The 27,684-nt window shown below is 42.1% G+C and overlaps 1 protein-coding gene across 1 annotated transcript; it reads right to left on the bottom strand.

Annotated features, from left to right (window-relative positions):
- Window positions 1-9,591: 9,591 nt before the first annotated feature.
- CTSL (cathepsin L) lies at window positions 9,592-17,387 on the bottom strand. The gene is made up of 8 exons (XM_065405996.1): window positions 17,270-17,387; window positions 15,223-15,358; window positions 14,049-14,171; window positions 13,808-13,963; window positions 13,308-13,532; window positions 11,385-11,553; window positions 10,903-11,020; window positions 9,592-9,987 (listed from the first exon to the last, which is right to left on the bottom strand). The coding sequence occupies exons 1-8, from the start codon at window positions 17,311-17,313 to the stop codon at window positions 9,888-9,890; spliced, it is 1,071 nt and encodes a 356-aa protein (XP_065262068.1). The 5' UTR covers window positions 17,314-17,387; the 3' UTR covers window positions 9,592-9,887.
- Between the last annotated feature and the right edge of the window lie 10,297 nt (window positions 17,388-27,684).

A 27,684-nucleotide genomic window follows, 5' to 3' on the forward strand; every position in this document is an offset into this window, starting at 1 on the left:
AACATAGGTAGCATCTCCACTGAAGTGCTGCAGCAGCACAACTGTGCCACTGTAACATTTTAAGTGTAGACAAGCCCCGAGTTTCTGTAGGATCATGGGGTAATCACTTGACTTCTCTGCTTCAGTTTGCCCTTTTTAGCTATGTTGCAGGTTGTTATGAGCTCTAATTAATGTATACAAATTGTTTTCAAGATGCAAAGAACAATAGAGAGCTAATTATCAATAGATTATCTCCTGCAAAATTAGTAGCACTGTCATATCTATAGCTTGGAAGACTTACCACCTGTACCAAGAGCACCTCTCAACCAACATTGTGCACTTGTTTGTGATGTTATTTTAGCACAGTCTGAAACAATTCAACATAGGAAGAGCAGGAATTCATAAAGGGAACTCAAACAGGACCTGTAGTTATAATAATTGCATTTCTGTAATAAATTTTGGTAGAACCATTTACCTGTGCTTCCCGGGAGTTGTTCCAATGCAGTATCATTCTAAAAGCTATCCCCATTGAAAGTCTTTTTTTCCCCTCCCCCCAAAATGCCTTATAACTAAGTAAAAGATTTAAAGAGTTCATCATCTAGCTTTGTCAATTTGCTTTCAATCTTGTGACTAAAACTGACAGAACATGAATTCACACCAGGGAGAGAAGTGGCAGCATTTAGAAATCTGCCTTGTGTAATTTAACAATCATTCATGACTCAGCAGCACCTGACCTGTCATTCTGAGGCCACCTGCACTACATTTAGCTTATGGACTTTAAACAACAAACACAGCCCAGGGAAGTTCTAGGATTAATGACCAGCTGCAAGGAGAAGAGCGGATGCCCCATTTCAGCATTAATTACCCAGAGAAGGCCTCAGGCTGTGGTAATTATCAGTGATCAAAGCCACTGTGTTTTATTTGTTCCACTACCCCTCCATTTGAAAACACACAGTATGAATGTTAAAACCACGACATACGCAAAAGACTTTCTCTACTGCTCCTTAGACAGTCATTCCAGCCACCATGATACATAAACCAACAACAATAATCATAATGGCTCCAAAGCTCACTCAGTGGAACCACTCTTACCACAGTGAGACTTTGTGTAAGAGAATATAGTGAACCAGCCTCCTCACTGGAAATAGCACATAAATCTAGTGATGGAGATCCTCAAGACATAGAGTTCATTTCAGATAAGCTTCTGGAAGCCTAGAAGCTTAGCTGAATTAGCCATAAGGAAAAAGAACTACCCACCAACAGAGCTGGGGACCCTCCCCTCCCCCAAATAGGCCCAGAGATAGACCTTCCTTCCAACACCATCCCCTCAATCAGTCTTACCTAGAGATGTCTTTCAAGAAGGGTGGGGCTGGGAGAGGGAGCTCTCCCACTTCATCTCTCATGGCTGATAGATTAACACTGTCCAACATTTGTGACCACTACTTCACAGTTCAGAATGGTGTGTGGAGCAGAGGACAATGAGTCCTGTGTAGGTAATCCTCACAATACTCGGTAGTGTTTTTAAAGGCTCAGCTCCTGCAGCCATTTAATTAATTAAGAATCTGTTTTCATTTTTTTTTTTTAAAGCAGGTTTCTAGACTTCATAGCTGCCAGGAAAAGCTTGAAAATATGAACCCCAAACGCTCAAAACCAGCAAGGCAAATGAGAAGAACCCAGTGTTTGTTATTTTTTATAATCTACTTTTAAGCCAGGCTCATGATTTTTTAGGGCCTGACTCTTGAGGGCTGGCAATACTGTTAAAGCCCTCTATTCCCCACACACTCTACATAGTTACCAAGGAAACAAAGGTTTATGACCCTTAGAAAAGTTAGAGACCTTTTTTCACCCTATTTGATACAGAAAGAACAAATAAAAGCTAGTCACTATTGCTGTGAAAACAAGTTTCAAATAGCTTCTACTGGCATTTCTGAACTCATGTGATGTGGTACACCAATCAGTGAGCCAGAGGAAATACCATGTGATTTCCATCGTTTGACCAATCTCAGACTGAAAAATGTACCCCAAGTTGCTTCTTGCAAACACAGTAAGTGCCAGTGCCTTAAAACAGCTTGTAGCATGCATTGCTATTCTCCAGAAAGGGAGAGAATGAGTCAGGGACATTGAGACCAATTCTTATTCAGGGATGAAAAGGTCCATAGTGAGCTTTCAGTCTGTTCAAGGAGTCAGTAAAGTGCAGTGGTAACCAGGAAGTAAAATGCAAGCATAGTGACATGATTATTACAGCTTAGGGTTACCATATTTTGAGTGTCCAAAAAGAGGACACTCCACGGGGCCCCAGCCCCGCCCCCGCCCCAACTCCACCCCTTCCCCAAAGTCCCCGCCCCAACTCCATCCCCTCCCCTGCTTCCTGTGAACATTTGATTCGCGGGAAACCTGAAGCAGGCAGCAGGTAAGCTGGGGAGGGGGTACGGGGAGGAGGCGCGGCCCAGTCTGGCCCCCCCAACTGAGCAGCTCCCTCCGGCGGCCGGCCCTGGCGTCTCCAGCCTGGCTCGGCTCAGGCCCTGAGCTGGCTTGATCTGTTAATATCCAGAAATCACCGTAAGTATTAATATTTAAAAATATGATAATCAGTGTTATACTTAATATAAATATGCATAATAAGGATGAATAACTATGAATTTATTATGGAGACAGTTACTAAATTATTGGAAACCGCAAATGATGTTACTTATATCCACAAGCAGGAGCATTGCCACAGTCCTTTTCTAATGTGATTACACAACTACCATCTTCTGATTGCTGTGTGTCTGTCTCAGGCCATGTTTGCTTGAGACTCCCTCAATCCATTTATTCACTAGAAAATAATTAATAAGGAAACATTTTACCTATGCAAACCACTGGTTAATTACTCACTAGAAAACTGTGCAACATCAAAAAGGGCTTTTGTAAGAAAACTTGTCCCAAATCAGGGTTTAGAGGTTAAGGTTAATGACAAAACTGGATAGCAAGTATTTTGTCATGGTAGCACTTGGGTTTTCTTGGAATGCATTGAAAGACAAAGTTCAGTGATCACCTAATTTCATCCAGGAGGGGGAAAATAAGTTTGTTTATCAGTTTGTAAATGTCAACTGATGAGCTGGTCAGCATTAGCAAAGAAAGAGCACTAAACTCAGTTCATAAAAGCAAGAATTGGTCACACTGTATTTAGCATGCACAGAAAGGATGAGCAAACATTTACTGCATTTATTTTTAAAGAGAGAGGGAATAGTTAGGATTTTTTTAGATAAATTGATTATTGGAGTTTTGAGAAGCTGCTTCATGCATGAGAATGGAAGCACTAAATTATTTTTATGATCTTGCCTATCCACAGAACATATACAATAGGTCATGTGGTCACTAGCCACCAAAAAGAATAGTCATTCACAGAGTAGATCACAGAAAGTGGTATTCTTGGGAGATCTTTAGAATAAAGATCCTATCTACACGGTAACTACCAGAATTCTGAGAAGCCAGGTGCAATATAAATTATCCCCCAATTAAAATTAAAACAGTTCATTCTGGCAACATAGATGGAACTGAGCCAAGAATGCAGTCCTGAAACATTGCACAACATTGCCCTTCTGCAGGCCCGTAGCATGATTCAGCCCTGTCTACATTTTATGGCCAAACCATATATTTAAGTGGTATAACTGTGTCTCTAGCACTCTTGTTGCTACTGTGGAGACAGAACCTGAACAAGGTATTTTGCTTATGGACTACAGGACTCTCTAGTTGAAGAAACTTTACCATTACTTAAAAATAATACAACACATAACAAATACAACAAATTCAACTCTCATTAGCAATATGGAGCTACAAAAAAATGTTGACTAACACTGAAATATTTCAAAATGTGTCTTGTGACTAAAGCTTTTAGTTACACATAAACAGGAAACACATCAGGAGGTTTTTTTTTGCATAAAATGCTTGTTTGCTCAATCCAGCAGGGGACAAGTGATAAGACTGAACAGTTCCTGCACAACCAACTATATCCCATTCAAGAGATCATAGTTAACACTTTAAACTAGTGCTTCCAAAGAGTCTTTTCATTTGCTTTATAAGTTATGGGGATTGTAAGGGAATCATAATATGGGATTTAACACACTTAGGGCACGCCTACATTTAGGCCATGTCTACACTAGTGAGCTTACAGTAGCACAGCTGTACTGATGCAGTTGCGCTGCTGTAAGATCGCTCATGTAGCCACTGTATGCTGACAGGAGAGAGCTCTCCCGTCGACATAATAAAACCACCTCCACAAGCAGTGGTAGCTATGTTGGCGTGAGAAGCTCTCCGGCTAACATAGCGCTGTCCACACCAGCGCTTCTGTCGAGGTAACTTTTGTTGCTCGGAGGATGTTTTTTCACACCCCTGAGCGACATAAGTTACGCCAACAGAAGTGGTAATGTAGACAAGCCCTTAAAACGCTGCATCAGCGCAGCGGTGTAGCACTGTAATGAAGATGGTCTAAGCCAGGGGTCGGCAATTTTCAGCACACGGCTTGCCAGGGTAAGCACCCTAGCGGGCCGGGCCAGTTTATTTACCTGCTGACGCGGCAGGTTCGGCCGATCGTGGCCCCACTGGCTGCGGTTTGCCATCCCAGGCCAATGGGGGCGGTGGGAAGCCGCGGCCAGCACATCCCTCGGCCCGCGCCGCTTCCCGCCGCCCCATTGGCCCAGGATGGCGAACCGCGGCGAGTGGGGGCCGCGATCGGCCGAACCTGCCGCGTCAGCAGGTAAATAAACTGGCCCGGCCCGCTAGGGTGCTTACCCTGGCGAGCCGCGTGCCGAACGTTGCTGACCCCTGGTCTAAGCCTACAGGTGAGATCTCTGCCGGCAGATTAGTGAATCCACTCCGTGAGAGATGGCAGCTATGTCGGTGGGAGAAGCTGTCCCGTCGACATAGCATTGTCTACCTGCGGGGGGTTAGGTTAGTATAACTACGTCGCTCAGGGTTGTGGATTTTTCTCGCCCTCTGAGCGACATAGTTACACTGATATAGGTCTGTAATGTAGACCAGATCTTACTGATGTTTAGCAGTTGTATAACTGCTATTAAATCTCTATCAGCATGTTTAAATACAAATTACACATAGGTGATACAGTTTAAATGCTAAAATTAGGACACATTGCTGAAGTTGTTATTTCAATGGTTAGAATTACCCACTTGGCTGGCCATATTCCTGACACGGTGGCATTCCATCCATATGTAAGGATGTCTCACTGGATTAGAGAGTGCAACTTTAAATGTATAAAAAACTGGATTATCAATTCTGAGCACCTTCTCTCCCTCCTCTTTGGCAGTCATTCTGCCCATCCCTCCTCCCTCCCCCCCCCCCCCTTCTGAAGAAATTGTTTCCTTCCTTCTGACCAGAGTGAAATCTTAGTTTTGAAACTTGGCTGTTTATATTAATCCTGGTGTTTCTGGTCAACAAACCTCTTCCTCTCCCACAACATTTTACAGCAATTCAAGTCCCAGTTGCCTTTGTGGTGGGCCCTAAGTGCACTGAATCAAGGCATATCCTCTCCCTTCAGTTGTAAATCCAGATTGTCTCCCAACGTCTATGTTGCATGATCTGGTACACTCTCAGACTGGGAAGACTCTAGACATAATTAAACTCACAGCATTGCCAGCTTCAACTGTACAAAAATTGTGTCAGCCCCCATTCCCCAAAAAAACAATTAAGACTGTGTTAAAACGTTTGGAATTTTCAAAGAGTTAGGGGGCCTTTTTGTCTTCTGGGTTTTAAAAGAATTACTTCTTACAGAGCAGCTGATTTATTAAATATGACCAAGATCTTCTTTCTAATCTGTTTCAGTGGTTTATTTAAAAAACGGCCTTTGGACCAATATTGTTCATGGCTTTTCTCCTAGAAAATTATTTTAATAAATCTGAATTGAAGCTATTCACCTGTTTAAGTGTGGGACAGTCATAGAGTTACATACTCTATGATAGTAGAAACTAGTGCTGCATACTAGAGAAAGAAGTACGTACTATCAAATACACATCTTAAGACCCCCCCTCCCAATCCCCCCCAAGAAATAAAAATGAACTGTTAATACGTTAAGACTGATTTTGTCTACAGAGTCAAGAAATTCAGAGTTAAGGGTTCCCGACAGCAACTTCATCTCTGCTCCCTTATGTGTGGGCTTCTTTCATTAGAGATCTGGGCACTGTGACATATTAGTTGGTAAACAAAGGAATTTGTACTTGTTTATGGACTTTATCTAAAGCTTAGTCTTCTCAGCATATTTAGCTATTAGTAAGGTTAAGATTGTCAGAGTTATTTTTAGTAAGTGTTACGGACAGGTCACAGGAACTAAATAAAAATTCACAGGAGCTGTGACCAGTCTGAGACTTTTCCTAAAAATAACTGGAGGAAGAGAGGGCTTGGGGGGGAATGATAGCTGGAGCCCCCTGGCAAGGGACTGACAGCCCTAGCCCCATTACCATAGAGGTGGCACATCCCTGGCTCGAGCCTCCACTACAGCCCTGGGACGAGGGCACACAGCCCCGGCTCCTGCTGAAGCTGAGGGTCAGAGGTGCACAGCCTCGACTCCTGCACCGACTGAAGCCGGGGAGGGCAGAAGGGGCACACAGCCTTGGCTCTGGCTGCAGCTGTGGGAGGGTGCACAGGCCCGTCCGAAGCTGTGAAGGGTAGGGGGAACACAGCCCCAGCTGATGCCGGAGGTTCAGGGCACACAGCTCCAGCTGAAGACCAGGGGGAGGAGGAGAAAGGGGTGGATACAGCACCGGCTCTGGTTGAAGCCACAGGTGGAGGATGTATAGCTCCAGCTCAAGCAAAGTCACAGAGGTTCAGTAGTCATGGAATTTGTGATTTCCCTGACCTCTGACTACATCGTATCCTTAGCTATTAGTGTTGCTACACAAGTACAAACAAATGTATTCCTATCAAGCTTACCCTGCCTAGTGCAAAATGCAACTGCACTAAAGGTTTGAACCAGTAGCCAGAGACCCACTATAGACAAGAACTAAATTGAGTCTGACCTTTTCCATTATATACATTTTACAGTATCAGAGGGGTAGCCGTGTTAGTCTGAATCTGTAAAAAGCAACAGAGGGTCCTGTGGCACCTTTAAGACTAACAGAAGTATTGGGAGCATAAGCTTTCGTGGGTAAGAACCTCACTTCTGGACTTGCATCTGAAGAAGTGAGGTTCTTACCCACGAAAGCTTATGCTCCCAATACTTCTGTTAGTCTTAAAGGTGCCACAGGACCCTCTGTTGCTTTATACATTTTACAATTATTAACCTCAGCTGCTTTGCAGCAGTGCAGATTTTACTTTTAATTATACAAGATCCAGGCAACACACCTGAAATGTGTCACCAACACTGCAAACCACAATACATACTAGATTACATCACTTATGTCAGAAATACAGAACTAACTTGAAGAGAAAGGGGAAGCCCTAATAGAAGCATTAAGATTTCACATTTTGTTTCCAATACAATTATTCCATTAAGAACCAAAAGGTTCTTGGTTTTTCTTATTACTAGAAAGCATACTGACCTTTATCTCTCATCCATTGAGAACCTCAAGCACACCCAGCTCTCAACCAGCTTATAGTTTCAGGTTGTAAATTTTGAAGTTTGGATATGGAAGTGTATCTAAAGTTTTGTCAAAATGGTATCTTTCACTGAATAATTTTTTATATAATATTTGAGTCCATAGTTAGAACTCAAAATTAAGTTTAAAGGTATATTTTTATTATATACTACACAGTAAGCCATTTCCCTGTTTCATAGAATCATAGAACTGGAAGGGACCTCGAGAGGTCATCTAGTCCAGTCTCCTGCACTCAAGGCAGGACTAAGTATTCTAGACCATCCCTGGCAGGTGTTTGTCCAACCTGCTCTTAAAAATCCCCAATGATGGAGATTCCACAAACTCCCTAGGCAATTTATTCCAGTGCTTAACCACCCTGACAGTAGGAAGTTTTTCCTAATATCCAACCTAAACCACCCTTGCTGCAATTTAGCCCATTGCTTCTTGTCCTATCCTTAGAGGTTAAGAAGAACAATTTTTCTCCCTCCTCCTTGTAACCTTTTACATACTTGAAAACGGTTATCATATCCACCCTCAGTCCTCTTCTCCAGACTAAACAAACCCAATTTTTTCAATCTTCCTTCATAGGTCACGTTTTCTAGACCTTTAAATCATTTTTGTTGCTCTTCTCTGGACTTTCTCCAATTTGTTCACATCTTTCCTGAAATGTGGCACCCAGAACTGGACACACTACTCCAGTTGAGGCTTAGTCAGTGCAGAGTAGAGCGGAATTTTGCCACATGGAAGCAGCAAACTCACATACATCCTCCACGTGTTGGAATGTAAACACATATCAGAGATTCCTAACATTGATTGCATCCTCTGAAAAATGGATTTTAGGACAGCAGAAATCTTGTGAAAACCCCAGCACAAACCTATACCAGGGTTTAAATGCAAACTAGTATGACCCATAATGAGAATTCAGTCACCAGAAAGGATGATCTTGTGGTTATGGCAACTATTGAGGAAATCTACATTCTACTTCCACTCCTGCTAGATTTCCTGGGTAAGCTTGGCAAGTCACTCTCTGTGCTCAAGTTCTCATCTATAAAATGTAAGATACTTCCTTACTTTACATGGGCAGCAAGGATAAAGCCCTTTGTGGTTGTGAGGTGCTACAGTAAGTGCCACTGAAAAGCCTAAAAACTCCAAAGAAAAACATTTTGGAGAAGGACGGTTTATTATTTCAACAGCTCCGTCCTTTCAGTTAAGGTGCAAGAGCACCAAGGGGTTTTCAGCAAACTCAGGGAAGATCAGATTTGACAATCTTGATGCGTGTAAGGAAAATGAAGTTCATTTTTAAATCCTTTCAGGGACTTTAACATACCATTAGAAGTAGAACACACATAAAAGAAAGGGCGGGGGCAAGGGGAAAGGCATAAGTCTAGAGGGAAGGATAGCTCAGTGGTTTGAGCATTGGCCTGCTAAACCCAGGGTTGTGAGCTCAATCCTTGAGGGGACCATTTAGGGATCTAGGGCAAAATCAGTACTTGGTCCTGCTAGTGAAGGCAGGGGACTGGACTCAATGACCTTCCAAGGTCCCTTCCAGTTCTAGGAGATAAAAAATTAAATTAATGGAGATGTCCTAAGTCCAGATTTTTAAGAGCTCCTTCATGGGTCACTTAAATTACAGCAGCAGAACAGGATGCTGCTTGCATACATAAGTGAATCCAAAACTATTTTAGCACTACAATATCAAAAACATTTAGTGAAAGGTACAATAACCCTAATTATGTGTTCCTCTTGGATCATATGACTGATATGCCATATTAATTGTTCAATATGTCTGAGTGTAATGAAAACTCCTGCATGACTCTCAAACAGAAATTCAGAGTCCCACATGAAATACCAAGTTTTGGTCACTCCCACTACATCAGGTGTACTTCAAATGGATACAGTATTTTTTAATTATATTCCTGTCCTGTTGTGTACCATACTGTACCCCATTTGAATAATTGCTACATTTTAGTGGATGGTGAAAGTGATGGGTACATGGTTTGGTTAAGATTGTCATCAATTTATATACATAAACGAAAGCAAAGTCACCTTTACACGTTGGAATTGGCGTGTTTATTTAAAAAGTAAACCTTTGTGCACATTACAGTTAAAAAAGGAAAATTCAAAAAAGAATCCAATCAATTAAGCAGTCTGCAAGCCAGCAATATTACAAGCTTGTTTACATACTAACATTTACATTAATTTAAACAAGTGGCTTGTCACCAACATGTAAAACTCACAAGTTGGATCTTGGAAGATACAACTCCTACCACATGTATTAACATGGGTTTGTCAATCAGTTTAAAACCACTCTTGCAATGAAACACTTAGTCCCCCCTCAGTAAGTTATACTAGCGGATAGCTAGCTGCTGTAGCTATTCCACAGTGGTTCTTCCTGTCTTTAGCCATGTAGATATATCCTTTGTCACCCCACTTCTCACCCCAGCTGGAAAACAAAACAAAAAACTATGGTTAGCCTTAACAGTAAGGCAAGAGAGTTTAACACTGAGATCTACATTTGTCCCACGGATTAGAATGGCAATTTCCACCTTTCACCTTTGTGAAAAAGCCCAACTAACAAACGCTCTCCACTGGTAAGATGCATGATATGCCAAGGATACCCAGAGTGCAGAATAGAACCTTGTAATGCAACCCTTTGACTCTCTTTCCAGTAGCAGTGTGGCTGGAGTGGATATAGGTGGGCAGCACTGCCCAAGGACGGAACTGGCAAGGCAACACTTCTGATTCGGTGATGGAGTGCATAACTGACTTCACCAACTGACCTCCCAGAAAGTAATACACCAAAAAGACTGCAGACAACCATGGGGAGGGTACTCTGATGGCGGAAACAGAAGACCAGCCACCAAGATTTCGTGATCTCACTATCTTTCACCTGTCAGATTTTTGCCTCCTGTCCTAGGACAAGAGGCCAGTCCTCAGTCCTTTTACATCTGCACAAAATATCAAACCTTCTGACTGAGTCTCCTCCACACTTAAGGGTATCCCAACTTTATGCTAGTTTTCAGTCCCAGTTTAGATCATGATCTAAACAATCCAAAATGCATTAGATCATGATCTAAACAGTCCAAAATGCATTAGAATGAATTTGCTGCTTAAAGCCAAGTTTAAGAACCCAAAAGGTATAACTTCTTTCCCCTATGTAAGAACTGAGACATTGTTTTATAAAGGTGGCTATGGAGTTTTGCCAAATTTGCAGGACTTCCCCCACCCTGCATCATAGCACCTTTCACATTGATTCACTTGAACATGTAACCAAACCATTTGCAACCCCAACTTTATAAACCATGTACTGAGGTTGAAGAGTGTTGTATAAAAAGAAAAAAACCCAGAAGTTTTGCACCTGTTCTTAACAATCCAGTACTTCTTCCCATCTTCGTCTGCTCCCTCAAAGCCATAGCCTACAACCAGAACGCCATGATCCAGGTCCTCACTGCTACACTCTGGCTCATAATAGATACCTAGAAAATACAAGTTCAAGTAAGCACTCCAATATTAAAAAAAAAAAGAAAAAAAAAAAAAAAGTATTTCTAGACCATCTTCTGTCTTTAGATCTCAATGGTGTGTTTTACAATCAGTCAATCACCCAAACATCTCTTCTGCAAGGTATTTCAGCATTATTCCCCATTTCACGGAAGAGGAAACCAAAGGACAGGTTACATTACTTGCCCAAGATCACAAAGGAAATCTGCATAAGAGTTGGAGACTGACCCCAGAGCGCCTGAATTCCAGATCAAACTTTTTTGCATCAGTAATTAAAGTACAGACTGCAACCTTAGGTACAGTACATGAAGTCATCTCACAAAACTGAGAGCAAATCACTACCTGATTCATAAAACTGGAATGATGAATGGCCTGCATCAATAGCCACAGAGACTGGACCCACAGATGCCACTGCTTTCATGAGTGCTTTTTCACGTCCTTTTGGGACGTCCACAAAGCCAGTATCATTAGCAGCATTGTACTCTGCCTTATACATACAGTCTTCATCATCCTTGACAAAAAAGGAAATTTGAGTTACTACATATTTCTCTAATTTACATTAGTAGAGAGATACAGGTATTGCCAGCTACTCTGTGCTTAGTTTGTCTAGCTGGGTATGTTGAAACTGTCTGCCAACCAATCCTGGTGCATTTCTTTAACAAAAAACAACTAAGCAATGTAAGTCTTAAGTAGGTCAGAATAAGAGACTGAAAGAGACCTAGTTGTCTCATGCAGATCTTTTGACCAAGATTCATTCAGAGAAACACCATGAAAAACCCACTTAATTTATAAGTAGCCAGAATTAACTAGAGTGTGTGGGCTGTCAAAACTGATTTGAAAATACGAGCATTAGATGTCTCTTATTTTCTCAAGCAGTTAACATATAATACTTGTAGACATACACATTTTGCACCTATATTTTGAACCTACTCTTCAACAGGGTATCCATTTTTGTGCCTACAATAACTGTCAGAATAAAGCATGAACTGCCAGGATAAGCATGATGAATTGTGGGCACAAAACTTTACCTTATGAAATGAATGGCCAGTATGAAAGTCAGGTCCTTTGAAACTGAACAGCTGAAGTGTGCTCCTGCATTACTTACATGGCAAGACTTAAGTTAACATTTGGTTTGCAACATCATGATCACCCATTGCACAGTAAGGAACGCAGGCCCCTGAACTTTTTTTTTGTAAAAAGTTTTCTTATTTTGTAAAGAATAAAGCAGGTGTGTGAGGAACTTCACAAAACACATTAGCAATAACTCTTTTGAAGGAGCAAGTGTTTTCAGAGACACATTTGACAAATTAGGAATTAAGGAGGAGATGTGGAAAAAGTTTTAATCTAATTGAAAAAGGGTCACGTGGTTCATTCATTCTCTACTCTGTGTAGATGAGACCAAAAATTGGAGACATGTTTAACAAGCAAAGGAGTTTATGATTAAAGTGAAGCTGCAAGCATAAAATCTTCTTCCTAAATTAAAAACCCAATATGCATTCTACATATGTCTGATCCAATATTCCAGAATCCCAGGTTGTTGTTGGCAGCAAGAAGTCTCCTTGCTCCCATTTTTCTTTTTATGTAGTGCTCACAAGCTATGCGCCTAACATCTACAATTGGCTAGGCAATTTACAGCTATTTCTGAAGTTTGCCAGTCATCTCTGAATGGCTTTGACTTCTAGACTGGATTACTATAGTGCTCTCTACATGGGACTACTGTTGCAGACCACTTGGAATGCAGATATTGCCCCTTTACCAGTATTAACTGCAAGGAAATGTACTGCATCAGGTCTTCTGAAACTGAACTGCACCCAGAAGAGTCAGCTCTGATCTGTATAAAAGCTACCTTGTTTGGGTCCTGGTTATGTGACAGACTGCTTCTGTCATGCATATCGTTGTGGCATCTGAGATTAACTGGAGTTAACATTTCTGGCGATATAAGTGTATGGGGCATGATAGCAGAGCATCATCAGTGGAAGGCCCTTTGCTTTGCTAGTCACTTCTTAAAACTGGGCTGATGAGCCTTTGGTTTTTGCCCAAATCTTTGAAGTCACTTTTCTCATACTTTTGACTGATTTTGGGACTGGTGGGCAGGTATCTAGTTTGCTTGGGGGACAACTATGAAGGGAAGAACAGATCTATTCTAAAAGCTGTCAATATATTTTCTTCCCCAAATTTCAACCTGTACATTTACTTTGTGTTTCTATACTTAAGACACACTGTACAGATAAAACAACAGATTAGCCCGGAGCTAGTTACATTTACCTTTGCAATGTAGGGGTAGGATTCCTCTGAATCAATTCCTCCATTGTCCTGTACATACTGGAAAGCTTGATCCATGAGACCACCATTGCATCCTTGATTTCCTTCAGGACGAGAGCAGTCTACAAGGTTTTGTTCACTCAGTGAGACAAGCTTGCCAGTTTTTCTGAAGTGCTGCCCTTCAAGAGCACCAGTTGTGCTAAATGCCCAACAAGATCCACACTGACCCTGAAGTTGAAAAGGAAAAATTACTCATTAGCACAGGCAATGTACTAGTCCATGTTACCACAGCAGTCTAAATGTTATGAGTATACAGTACCATTATCCAAGTCCATGTTACCACAGCAGTCTAAATGTTATGAGTATACAGTACCATTATCCAAGTCCCACTTCATTCATGCTCATTAGGGACTTCAACCTTTGCGACAATACCAAAATCCTTCCAGTGCTCATAACATATCGACATGCACATTCTATTTGTTGCTACACACAAGACAACATACCTGGTCTTTAACTGGAGTTACATATCCCTTTTCTCTCCAGTCTACAGATTTTGGTGCCTCCAGGAAGTTGGGTTCAAGGAACTGCAATCCTCTGTACTTCCTTTCTGATTTTTTATACTGGAACCCATTCATCAGCTGCTTAAACTCTTCATTAGTCTGAAGGAAGAAAAAAATAAGTGTGCTTGTCTTCTTTATATATTGCTACTAACAAAACAAGTTTTATGGCTTTCCTTATACATACCATGTCACCGAATTGATTCATTCCCATTCTGTAGCTATGTTTTCCCATTGTGTGATCCAGATTATGTAGTTCAATCATTTTCAAGTTCTTCTCCCATACCATTCTCCTCCAGCCTTCTTCCCTCTAAAGGGCAGAGAACAGGTGATATGGATAATGGAATTTGGCCTCTCTCCGTGAGTAAAAGAACAAATGAAAACAGTAATATACCAATTTTTAGGCTTTTTCCTGTCCAAAGCAATCTGGAAGGTGCAGACTGTTTGCAACAGTCTGAATAACTGAGGCTATGTCTACACAAGCGAGCTTACAGCAGCACAGTTGTACCAATGCAGCTGTGCCGCTGTAAGATCACTCGTATAGCTGCTCTATGCCAACAGGAGAGCTCTCCCGTTGACATAATTAAACCACCGCCAATGAGTGGCGGTAGCTATGTCAGCGGGAGCTGGCCACACCGGCCCTTCTGTCAGTGTAACTTAGGTAGCTCAGAGGGCTAGTTTTTTCACACCCCTGAGCGATATAAGTTATACTGACAAAAGTGCTAGCGTAGACATAGTTTACGTGTTCTTCTTTTACTTATTATGCTGTCTTTCATACAAGGATGGCAAAGTTCTTAACATTAACACCTGTTAGGCTATGTCCTCACTGAAATAAAAAACCTGTAGCAATGATTCTCAGAGGCCAGGTCAATTGACTTGGGCTGCAGAGCTAAAAACTGCAGTGTAGACATTCAGGCTTGGGCTGGAACCCGGATACTGAGACCCACTCTCAGTTCTTAATTTGTGCCAGGGCTTGCCAGGGCTGAGCCCCAGCACCTCTCTCTTTCATTACAAATTAAGCGCTTTCCACTCTCCCTGCAAGATTTCAGCCCCAGCCTTAATGTCTACACTGCAATCTTTAGCACCACAAGCCTGAGTTAGCTAGCCTGGGCCAACCACAGCCCTGTCGAGGGTCTTTTATTGTAGTGTAGAAGAAGTACCCTCAGATAAGTAAACACATCCATTTTACAGACAGGGAAAACAGCGTAACTTTCCCAAGGTTAGAGAGCTAATGGCAGAGTTGGGAATAGTCACTCAGTTCCAAATGCTAACTTTTAGGTTACATTTTAGTGTCCCTACTACGTATTTGCTGTACTAAGCAAATGTCTATACTGTGGGGTCTGCCTCTGCAAAATACTCACCTCATGGTAGGTCTTAGTGTGCCATGACTTCCACAGGTTCCAGTGGTTATCCAAAACAGGATCTATTCTTGGAGCAGCAAATGATATTCCCAAGCACAGGGGAAATATGCCCAGATATATATTCATGTTGGAAAGTCTACCAAAAGTTAACAAGACCAGTTAAGCCATTTCTCACATGTAAGATTCTGTTTATCAGAAGTTTCTATGTAGAAAGATTGCTTAGTAACATACAGAGACAAATGGGGGGGAAAATCACTCAAAATGACCTATTTGGAGTGTGTATCACAAAGCTGAAGCCATTATCAGTTATGTCTCCTCTATGAGCCAGTTATGTAAGAAGAGAGAACCAAATCTTCCTTAACTCATGGCATGTGAAAAAGAACTGACTTCTCTTCTTATAATGGGGCACTAGAGATGTATGAACTCTCTTTTCATGGAGAGGTGCCTAGACTTGGTCCACCAATCCTAAATGCTGCAGGACATTTTCACACCATAAAAATTCTATTAAATTGCAGGCCCACTTCACAGCCCTTTCAATTACTTCTGCCCGTCCCTCTTTGTCTTTCTCCCCCTTTTCTAATTTTCACCCAAATCCAATCAATAGGGTGTTAACTGACAATCACTGCGTTTCAATAGGATGCCCATCCTTTATCTGCAAGAGAAAAGGATTCACACCACATTGTAATTAAGTTTTCCCCATTATGTTTTCCACACCAGTTCTTTTAAGTGACTGCACTCTTTATAGGGAGCTTTGTACTGCAGGATAGTGGGAAGAGAGGAACATTTTCGGTAAGTAAATAGAAAGCTTCTGCCTCTGGGAAGCCTGTCTGCACAGTTGACTCAGTCTTTTCCTGGAATCATTTCCGCTTTCCTCACAGAAACTAGTTACAAAATCATAAGACTGTGGAATGTGATCTGAGGCAAGGGTGAGGGGTCCCTTCCTAAGGGCCACCTCCATGCGCCCATCTCCCCCACCCCATGCCTCTTACTCGCCTAGAGGCACCGCAGGGGCCAGACTCTCTTGTCCTCCCGGGGAGGGGGCGATTTGCAGGAGGCAGCCGCCCTAGCAGCTGGGAAGGGCAGCCCCACTGATCCATCACGTGAGACCACTCACATGAGCGCTGACCCGGGAGACCGGTCCCAAACCCAACGCAGGGGAGGGAAGGATTCTGTTCGGGAAGGCCACTTCTGTGTAAACAAGTCCGGGGCGGCGCCGCTGGGGCCTGTCGGGGAGAGGGCAATAGGGAGCCCCAGGCCCGCAGCTGCATCGTGCCCCGGGTTCAGCCAAACAAGTCCTGCCAGAGCCCACAGCGGCTTTCAGGGAAAGCGCAGGGAGCGGGAGGGGAGCAGAAATCACAGCGCCCGGCTCCTAGGCGGCCTGCGGTGCTGGAGGATGAATAAGCCAGGCAGTGCCGGGAAGAGCGGGTCCCAATGACAGTCACCGCTGGGTGTTACCGAGCCAGTGCCCAGGCACCTCCAGTGCCCGCCGTCACACTCAGCACGAAGGGGCCCAGACACCCCTAGATCCGACCCCCTCCCCGACACAGCCTAGGGGGCCCAGACACCCCTAGATCCTCCGCCCCCCAGCCTAGGGGGGCCCAGACACCCCTGGATCCACCCCCTCCCGTTCACCCACAGCACGGAGGGGGCCGGGGATCTCCAGATCAGCTCGCTCCCTAGCCCCAGGCGGAATGTGACAGGCAAGTCCCGCTCGCTCTCCCTGGCCCATCAGTCAGGGGCAGGCAGCTCCTCTCCCCTGTCCCCTCACAACCGTCCCAAACGATCCCCGCCCCGCCAGGCGCGGGCAGCGCCCGGGACCCAGCCGCAGCGCACAAACAACCCGGAGCCTCTGCCGCCCCTGCTCGCAGGAGGCTAGGGTGGTGCTTCGGTCTCACCCTTAGACCCTCCACCGGCCTCCCCCCACACTGGACAGCCAAAGGCCATGCACCCCAGCAGGGCTAACGGGGCGTTAGAGCCTCCCAGCCGGCTGCAAAGCGACCGCCGGCGGGACTCCCGGACCCGCATACCCGGGGCTGGCGGCTCTCACCTGAGAGGGACCCTGGCAAGTTCTCCCAGCCTGGGCATTAGCATCAGCAGCACTGGTCCCCGCGCCCGGCCCCTGCTATAGTCTGCCCAGCTGTGCCCGCCCCGGCGCTCCGATTGGTTGCGACAGGGTCTGGGCCGGGCTACGGCTGGGGAGGCCCCTGCAAGGTTCAGGACTCCCAGTCCCGTGGTGCGCTGTGTCACGCGTGCCTAGTGCGGCCCTCCGCTTGCAAAGGGAGGCGGCGGGACCGTGGAAGTGTTGCGGATTGAGGGCGGGGGAGAATCAGGGCAAGGACTCAACCTAGCTTTCCTGCTGCTGACTGAGCGTTTTAGCAACGTGGATTCCGGAGGGAGGAGCGGGCTGCATACCAGGCATCCCGTGACACTGAGCGGGCGCCTACAGCGCCTGGACCCCCAGAAGTGCGGCTCCTTGCAGAAACTTTGTAGCCAGGCGCTGGGCGGTGCACACTTGCCAGGAGTTTTGCTTCGATTCTTTCATTCATCTGTCTGTCATTCAAACACAAGATCACTGCAAGGGCCTTTGTGTTCATTTATAACTCCACTGAAAGAGGCAAAGTTTGCTTAGGACACACGTATAATTAATAGGCCTGGACTCTGGAGTGGACTGTGAGGAGTACAAAGAGGAAGCCCACCTAACAGAAATAGAGATTAATTAAATAAAAAAATAAAGTGGCAGCTAGTCCTTGCTGTAAAGACCATAATCCTACACACATCTAAGTTACAAATTAGGTGTAAGCTTTTCAAATAATATATGTACACTATATGCAGAAGGACAACTCCTCACTTCCAATGCTGAAGCAAATAGGGACCTTCCCCTATACCCTCCTCCTTTATGCTTAGGGGAGTATCAAAAGAAATTAAATAAATTGTAAGGGAAAAAAATCCCGTTAGATTGTCCCCACAACCGCTGAAAAAAATTGCTTAGGAATAGGATTATATCTACTACGGGACAACCCATCCTCAATGCTCAATTACTGAGGGACAATATTCACTCATTGGTATATAGGCTTTCCATAACCAACTCTCTGTACAAATTTTCATCCTGAATACTTGGATGTTAACATCTAAGCTGTATTGTTAAATTTATTCACCCAACTTTGGGTTATTGCTGATTATGTACTATATGTATCTGCTGACTTTTAAAGCAAACATTGTAGTTGTGGATAATCTAAGCACTACACCCAGCTGTACAGACACTTCCTTAACCTGTATAATATATAATTTTTTAACATTAGCTTTAATAAAATGTTTTAAATTTGTGAAAAAGTACATGAAGAATAGCACTTGTTCTTACAGTAACTAGGATAACGTTAGGGTTAGGTCCTCATACTTTAGTAGATAAACTGATTGTTACAGTAATTAGAATCTGATCTTGCCATGCTATAGTATTGGGTGCATTTGGTGGGTTTTATTGGAAGCCATTTATGCATCACTGGGGTTCTCATTGACAGCTCCTTCTATAGCATCAGTATTGAACTCCCAGAGCATTATTCTGGTACCATGTGCCATTCCCGCTACATAAATAAACAAACCAGACTTCATCCTATAAATATTGCAGGGGAATGATACAACAATGAAGTACATTCACACACACAATGAAAAGAATGTTTAGAAGGTTCCTAAATATAGCATTTAAAAAAAATGCTTTGAAACCATAAAAATAAAAGCATATATTAAGCAAACATGAAGACTTACTCAATTTTAATAATGGATTATAGAGCAACAATTGGACAGTAAACATAAAAAATGTTATGACATTGACTTGTTTAGGTTATTAGGACTCCAAGAAACTCTGAATCATACAAGATTGAGTAGGTACCAAAATGAAGAGTCACATAGGTATACAAATTTCCTAAAATAAGAAGAGCTCAAAACCTTGTCTCTTTCACCAATGAAAGCTGGTCCAATACAAGATATTATCTCACCTACATTGTCTCTCTAAAATAAAATAAATAGGTTTTCTACTGTGAAACATAGAACTGTTTAGAAAAATACAAATATTTAGCAATTATTGGATGCTAGATGTCCCAATAGTTAATGGAGTATTAAAACCCTTGTAATTAAGAATAAAAGATTGTAAATTTAGCACTCTCAATCCTGCAAACTCTTATGTATGAGTATGGTTTATGATTTTTTATAAACTATAAAAGAGTTTCCATTAATTGATCTGAGTGGCACTGACAGGCTTTTAAAATGAGAAAACAGACCCATTAATTATCCCTGATCAGATCAACCCAGCTGGTGAGTAGTCCCATTGAATGCAATAGTTCCTATTACATTTTGCAGTTCACACTACACAATAGGGCGGGGAGGGCACACTTTTGTTTGTCCCATTACATGGCTGGAAGTTCCCCTCACTAGATCTCCTAAACCTAACTAGTCATAAGCTGACATTACTGTTTTAGACTTTTTGGCTGCATCAACACTGAAGTTTTTGTCCCCCCTAGTGCAGCTCCTCCCCTAATGATAGCAATAGTGGTACCTACTGTAGATGGACACATTTTTACCATATTGTGCTCTAATCCTGCATGTGGTGGTAAAAATTCCAGCCTAATAGAGTTGCCATAGTACTAACACTGATGGAGAAGCTGCTCCACCTGCACTACAGAAACAGGGGGAGATTTTGGATTTCCAAAAGTACTTGGGCACATGCAACCTTGGGGTGGGAGGATCTCTTTTAGCCCTAAAAGATCAGTAAGAAAAGGTGCAAATTTTTTCCATATAAACATCAGTGCAGGCAAAGCCATTGATCTTGAGAATGGAATTTTTTTTAATGAAAGCCTAGGGTTGGTATTATGTTGCACAATGCAGCAAAAATTGCAGAGATTATATGTGATCCTCCCTTTTCCCTGATAAGGCAGTATTTAAGGGAGGATTTTAACTATTTGTTTCATTAACACATTCACAATCCTCTTTATACTAATTATCCCAGCAGCAGTCTCTAGAGCAGTTGGGCCTTGCTCTGACAGAAAGCATATTGAAATGTTAGAAGTAGCATCTACACCAGCATTTTTGGGGAGGGAAATCTCCTGTCATTGCTCTACCACAAGACTTTCCCAAAATATTTGTGCAAACAATGCTAAATGTTTCCATTAGACTACAAATGTGAACTAGTCTACTCAGAAACTTGCACTGAATTCACAAAAGGAGTGTATTAAAACCAATTTACTTATTTCAGTGCAAGTTTGTAGGTGAACACTTATTTCATAATAGAAAGTGGCTAAATTCAGACCCTTAGGTCTGGATTACAAACAAAGCTGCGCTGTTTAATTAAAGGTGTGTTTTTAAACCAATTTAGTTAGGCAGGTGCAAACCTCTGTTGGACACTTCTGTTTTTTTAAACTTGTCTTATATCATTTTTACTTATGACATGTACAAACAAACTCTCTTCTAAATCAATATTAGCAAATTTTATTCTGAAACAAGAGTGTCTACACACAAACATGAATAAAATGACTAGTTGGTTTCATTATTTCAGTGCAAGTTTATTTGTAGTCTAGACCTCATTAGATGCTACTGAAAAAGCTGAGAAGTGGTTTTTACAATCACTGGAAACTACTATTCATCCAAATTTTGTTTAAATTAAGCAAAGCATACACTCCCTTTTAAAGGGCACCTTACACATTAAGTTTAAAATGTCAAACAATTTAAGTTTTTTGTGTAGGAAAAAAGTGGTCATGTTTTAATTTGATTTTAAGTGGGTAAAGTAATTTTTTGGCACACAACACAAAAGCGTTTGAAAGGATTTTGCTTAATTTTCCTTTAGGGAGAAAGCTAGCATGGAAAATTTCAGCCCCCAAAGATGAATGTTTGAGAAAGTTACAAGCATATGAGAAGGGAGGAGTTAACAGAATGGAAACATTTGCACTGTCAACTTGAAATTTTAAAAAGCCAATTTCAGAAGAGATAGAAGTAGTTTCAGAGAACATGTTCTTAATTTTTAAACAACAACAATAGTTGATTTTCCTCTCCCTTATTGCCATATGAAAGACCCCACAAAAACCAGGAAAACTGTCTCATTAATAGTAAATTGGAAAGGTTTTGTTTTTTTTTAAAGTTGATAGTGTCCCTTTAACTTTTGCAATTGCTACCAGCACCCACTAGTAAGTTTCTTTATTTGGTTACCCTTCCTGGTAACAGAACTAATTAGCTTCTGGAATTGATTTTCAGATGGGGCACCAATAATTAAATTAGCTGCATCCTCATTGGGTTGGAGAATTAAAGCAGCATCTGCATTTGAAAAATCAGATCTGGTTTTAAGCATTGGCTAAAGAGACATCGTCATAGCTGATAAGTCAGTAATATTATCCACTTCTCAGTTAGAATAGCCTTGTGATCTCTGAAGACCCATCATTCATCTTTCCTCTCCCCTAAGTGAGAGATAAAAGGGACCACATTCCAATTTCTCTAATAGGCCAGAGCTTGCTTCTTTTACATCTCAATACCTTTTCTTCTCATGAGATTTGAGACCAGCTGAAGAATGATGTAATGGAATGCTTGCATTGCAGGCACACATAGGAAACCTAGCGTCCTGGTGGGTTGTGGTGTTTTAGGGCAGTGATTTGCAATCAGGGGTACATGCACTCCTGGGGGTACACAGAGGTATTCCAGAGAGTACAACAACTCATCTAAATCAGTGTTTCTCAACCTGGGAATTGCAACCCCCTGGTGGGAGGGGTGTGTGTCACAGGAGGGCTGTAGAGGAGATCACACTGCACGTTGTTAGGGGGGTGGCAAGCAGGGCTAAGGTGCATGCTTCAGCCCCAGCTGTCAGGGCTTGGGCTTCAGACTTCTGAAAGGGGGACAGTAGTCAGGAAAGGTTGAGAACCACTGTTTTAGGGTTTCCTAGGAGAGACTTGTGTTAATGGGGTACTATTGTTTTGTTGGAAGTGACAGATACTTTTTTTCCAGGGTGAAGGGAATAGGGATTTTATTTTGTTTTAAAATAAAATTTTTGGTTTTTTTTGTTTTTTGTTTTTTTTACATAAAAGGCTAAATTTCTGAGTCACTCTTGACCAGTGTCTTTTTTAGGCTCTGATCCTGGGACTACTCACATACTTGGAGTTAAACATATGTGCATCTTGCCCTTTTGATTTACCTCTGATATATAATCACTTTCAAATACTGCAATATTTATGACCATATAATTAATATTAGCATAATACACATTGTGGTAACATTAGGAAAGTGGAGAAACTCTATTGGTGAAAACATCATGGTAAACAGCTGCGCTGCCCCAGAAATTCATGGATTTGAAATAAGAAAATTAACACAATGCTGAAACTTTCAAAATTAAAAATACTAAGTGCGGTTTCCTTATGTTAAAGAGAATGGTTTGCTTCCAGCTTCCAGTAACCTTAGCATCCCTTCACTTTGTTGCGTTAACATTTATTTTTATGGTAACAGATCTGAGTTATCCATAAACCTGCTCAGATCAAGACCAAGTATGGAATTAACTATAGATTATTGTTAAAGTGTTCTGACAAAGCTCTTAGAACAGTATGGTATAACAAACAATATTTGTATCCTTGTTTGGATTTAATTAAACAAAGCCCAACATTTTGCTTATGAAAATTAAAACAGGAGGGCAGAAAACAATCAATCTCAAACACACAAAACACTCATGAGTCTTGCTCTTAACTTAGCAAGCAGTTGTAGGCAGCTGCAGTGGGAGAAACAAAATCCTGTTTGTCTGTGTCCTGTTATTCTTGGGGCAGCAGCAGTAATTAAGGGCACTCTGACATGCTGGAAAGCAATTCTGAGAATGAGGCTAGTAATTATGGGTGGTGGTGGGAAGGTATTGTTTTTAAGTTAATAAAAGCCAAACCACTAACTTAAGTACCAGAGCACATGAGGAGGGTAAATAAAAGAAGCTACTGAATGGAGAAGTAACCCAGGTAAAATGGCATCAAGGTTGTGTTGTTTTTTTAAAGTTAGTTTTCATGAAAATCAGGTAGAGGGGGAAAAATTGGAGGCATTGACTTTGGAGAGCCACTGTATGGTGGCACAGTAGTGCTCTTATCCAAAATCCTGTTACTATCCCCATCTGCCAAATGGGGAAACTGTGCTACAAAGGGGTGAAGGGACTTTTCTTAGGTCACATAAGCCTCCTCACTGGAGAGACTTACCATGGTAAATAATGATTGCTTCCCCCTCATTTGATGCAAATACACCACATGTGCACACAGTGGGTTCAGTTAATTGTCAGGGCTTCTTCTCTCCACTCCCCAGGAACCAACTTAGCTGGAAGCAACCCACCAGTACAGAGCTTAATTTTGACCCATGGTGCAAGGGGACTTTGGGAAGGAGGAAATATCCTATATAAAATTTTCAAGATGCAATGCAAACAGAGCAGGAACCCTTGGATATGGTCTCAGATGTCACTGTGGGTCAAATGGTGCAGCAAAGCACTGATGGATGCAGGGTGAAACTGCAGATGTCGTTAAAATTATTCAGCATAGCTACTGTGGAACACATGGCGTGAAACAGTCAGTGAAAATACTACACTGATGTTTCTTGTATAGAAAAGACCACAGGAAATTAGTGGCAGGATTGAAAGTAGTACAGTGGTCTCCTGACTTCTGGACTCCTGCTCTATCCACTGATTGATGCTATCTTCTCAAATAAATTCTGTATCTCTTGTTCTTTTCATTCATATATGGGGTTGCACATTACCAGTAGGCTGGCAGAAGAGCAGAGTCAGAGGATACAGGCACGAAGGTTGCAACATAATCGCACACTAGATCTGAGCTGTGCCTTGGCTATTGCACTCAGCTAACTTTTGGTTCTGCGTTTTTACAGCACCCAGCACAGTGGGACCCTGGTCCATGATTGTGGTCCCAGGTGCTAAGGAAAAACAAATAAGAAACAGCAACATGGAGCACAAACAACTTAAAACAGCACCTCCAATTATCCCCCTGCACTTAAGTTTTCCCCTGCTCTTGGAGAAATGTGTGTCTGATTCAAACTGATTAAATATCACTAATTATCCAAAACCTGAGTTGTATTTACTCTAACTGAGCTGCTTCACTGCATCTCTTGGCTGTTTTCAACTTTTTCTGATGCAATACCATGAAAGCATGTGACTTTACTTGTTGTCTTTATGATCCCCTCCCGCTTTAGTTCCTAATCTCCCTGTATAAACAAGAATGACATTCTGAAGCTAATTATCAATGTGTGGTTGAATTTCTGGTCCTATGAGTTCATTTGCTGCAACAACTTTAGGCAGTTTAAGTTTTCAGTCACACAAATCTAGTCCTAAAGACCCCCATATATCTTTAAATAGTCTCTCAGTCCTAAAATCTAAATCTAGGGCTAGATATCTTTAAAACCTCATCCTTAAAACAATTAAGTGTACGGGAAGTGTGTGTGGGGGAAGGATGGGACTTGAACACAAAATAGGTTTTGTGTTCGAAGCACAGAGTCTTACCTTGTGAAATGTGTATCGCTGTGTGTGCATACTTTTCCAATTTAAATTTCAGACAAGAGTGCTTTGACCATTTTTGCATGGGAGATATTTACCCCCTTGAAACAATTCTCACCACAGCTCAGATATCACAACATTGGTGGTTTCATAGCAGCAGTAATAGAATGAAAATACATATATATTTACTCTGCTTAGTACTCTGTTAATATTTACACATAGTAATTTAGAAAGAATAAATAGACCAAGGAAAAGTTTAATCTTTAATTAGGCATCTTCTGCAAATTTATTTATTTTTGTGATGTTTGGTAGAGAATTTAAGCTTTTGTTAAAAATGTTCCTAACCCTTTGTATTGTAGTGATAGCTTTCCCCACAAGCCAATGAAGTCAGACCTGCAGGAAACTGTTTGCCAAGAAATACTAGAATCAAATTACATCATCGTTAGTTCAGGAGGGTGACTAGGACAATTCCAAACTTCATTTAGGCAAATTATTTCCCAATCTAAATATGGAATCCTAGACATGTCACTGTTCTGCTACTTCTCTGCATTTTTTCAATGCATATAGGATTTTTTCCCCTAGGGTAAACTTGGTTAGCAAAACAGCCCAAATGCAAAAGGCAAAATACAGCCCAGACTAGGTACAGACATCTTTCTATACTAGCCACTGGGCTACATTTAAGAATCATATTTAAACATTCATCTTGCTAAACTGGTATATAAAAACAGTTTGACTGGCCAGTCTGAATGGGGCTAAGCAGTGTTCAAGCTATTCTTAAAAATAAAGTTCAAGCCAAAAAGTTCATCAGGTTTAAAAAATAGTTGATACAGCTTGGGCCCAGCTGAGGGCATAAACAGTACCAGTTTTAAAAACAAGAATCTTGTTTAAATGTGTTTAAGAAACACAGCAGACTGGTTAACATAGGAAGGTCGGTAGATAGCAGGGCTGGCGCAACGCATTAGGTGACCTAGGCGGTCGCCTAGGGCACTACAATTTTGGGGGCAGTGACCGCGGTGGTATTTTGGCGGTGGGACCTTCCGCCACCTCTGTGGGGGGCGGCATTTCGGGGCAGGACCTTCCGCCGCCTAGGGCGGCGGAAAAGCTGGCAGTGCTCCTGGTAGATCGCAGTTCTGGTTGCATTTTGCCCCTTTTCACTTGGGCTCTTCTGAAGTTTTATGCACTGCCTAAATGAACTCAATGTCGCCTCATATTGGGATATTTGTTTACTCAGATTGCTACAGACTTAACCAGGTGAAAATCCATTTTCTGAGCCTCCGTCTCTTCCTTCCCCAGTGCTCATTTTCTTGACCCTCACCAAAGGCTGAAGTTTATAGCCTTTGCATAATTTTCCTATGAAGTGATCTGGGACAGAGCTTGGGGGCTGTAAACCCATCATCAGTGTGAAAATAAAATAATAATAAAAAGAACACCTAACAGTTGCCAGAAGCAACTAGTAACCAGCCACGCTTGTGCAAATAGAACTTCTTACCATTTCATTCTGGACACCAAAGCATGGCTTTCCTTCTTTGCTAACCCATTGGATTGTGTTCTCTTCTTCATCTCTATCTCTTAAGAGGACTGTTAAATTCTCTAAATTCCTTCTGAAAAAGGAATACAAGAAAAAAAATTTTTTTTGTCCCCCTCCCTGTAAGGATCTTACGACTCCCCCCTGAAATTCTTCAAAGGACTGTAGCCCAGCCTGAGTGTTAACCTATGAAAGAAGTAGAGTAGGACAGGTGATCTAGAGGCTGTACTAAGAAGCAGCACATGTTTTCAGTTAAATCCTGATTTAAAGCTTTCTTGCTCGAGGGAAATAGAGCTAATATAATACCTCCTTGCTGTAATTATATAATTATTAAAATATAAGAATATGTTACCCTGATAGAGCACCTTTTTTGCAAGGATCTCACAGTGTTTTATTAATTAGGACCCACATCTGTGTGAATGAGGGAAGGTAGGGACAGAGGCATCAATTCTGAAAAAAAATCCACATAGGCAAAGCCACTATCTGTGCAAAGCCCTGTTGGAGTCAGTGAGGTACCATGTTCAGGAGGCTCAGTCCCCTTTGTTTTATGTAAAACACTTTAATGACCACAAGAGTTCAAGACAGCTGCTTTGCAGTTAATTTAAAGGTGGCACCACCATCACCAGTGATGCAATGCCTTCTAGCACAGGGGTTCTCAAACCGGGAGTCATGACCTTTCAGGAGGTTGCAAGGTGGTTACATGGGGGTTGCAAGCTATCAGCTCCATGGGACTGACAGCTCTCAGACCTCATTAAATTAAATCCCCCCCTGTTTTTAATGTATAAGGGAGGTCACACTCAGAGGCTTGCTGTGTGAAAGGGGTCACCAATACAAAAAGTTTGAAAACCACCGCTCTAGCATAACACTACATCACTAATTCACTACTGACTGAGAGGACAAAGTTGCAGAGACAGATGTGACTGTGGAAGTTAGCGGAACTATCTCAGCAGTTCCAGGTGGTTTCCAGTCAACCTGGTGCCAAACAGCTATAATTTTTAGGTATTGTGGCAGAGAGAGTTTTAAGGAGGGATTTAAAAGAGGATAAGGACAGTGCAAATAGCATGACTTGATCCTGGTGCATAGAAGCTGAGTGTTTTGTAAACTGTCTTCAGAAAGGCCTTATTAGAGCAGTATGTTATTAAGCTACATAGAACTGAAGGTTGTTTCCCTCTTCACTACTGGATCAGTGATATTCCATTAACTTGCTTTGATGGCTAAGAAACAGTTTGAAATGTCTGCCCTCCCTGGAGCCGTAGGCTAATGTCTTGGCAGGCCTGCCTCTGTTTTAGCCTTCCGAGGTGGATAAATGTAGTTGCATGCTGTTTACGGGCACTCGGATACCATGGTAGAGGATGAACTTATAAAAATCTAGATAGATTGTGTGGGAGTTTTTCTGCTTAGACTTTGGAAAATGAGTCTGCAGTCTTTTCAGCGTGGCTATTAAAGGTCT

This window comes from Emys orbicularis, chromosome 6 (genome assembly GCF_028017835.1).
Source record: "Emys orbicularis isolate rEmyOrb1 chromosome 6, rEmyOrb1.hap1, whole genome shotgun sequence".
Classification (NCBI taxonomy): domain Eukaryota; kingdom Metazoa; phylum Chordata; order Testudines; family Emydidae; genus Emys; species Emys orbicularis.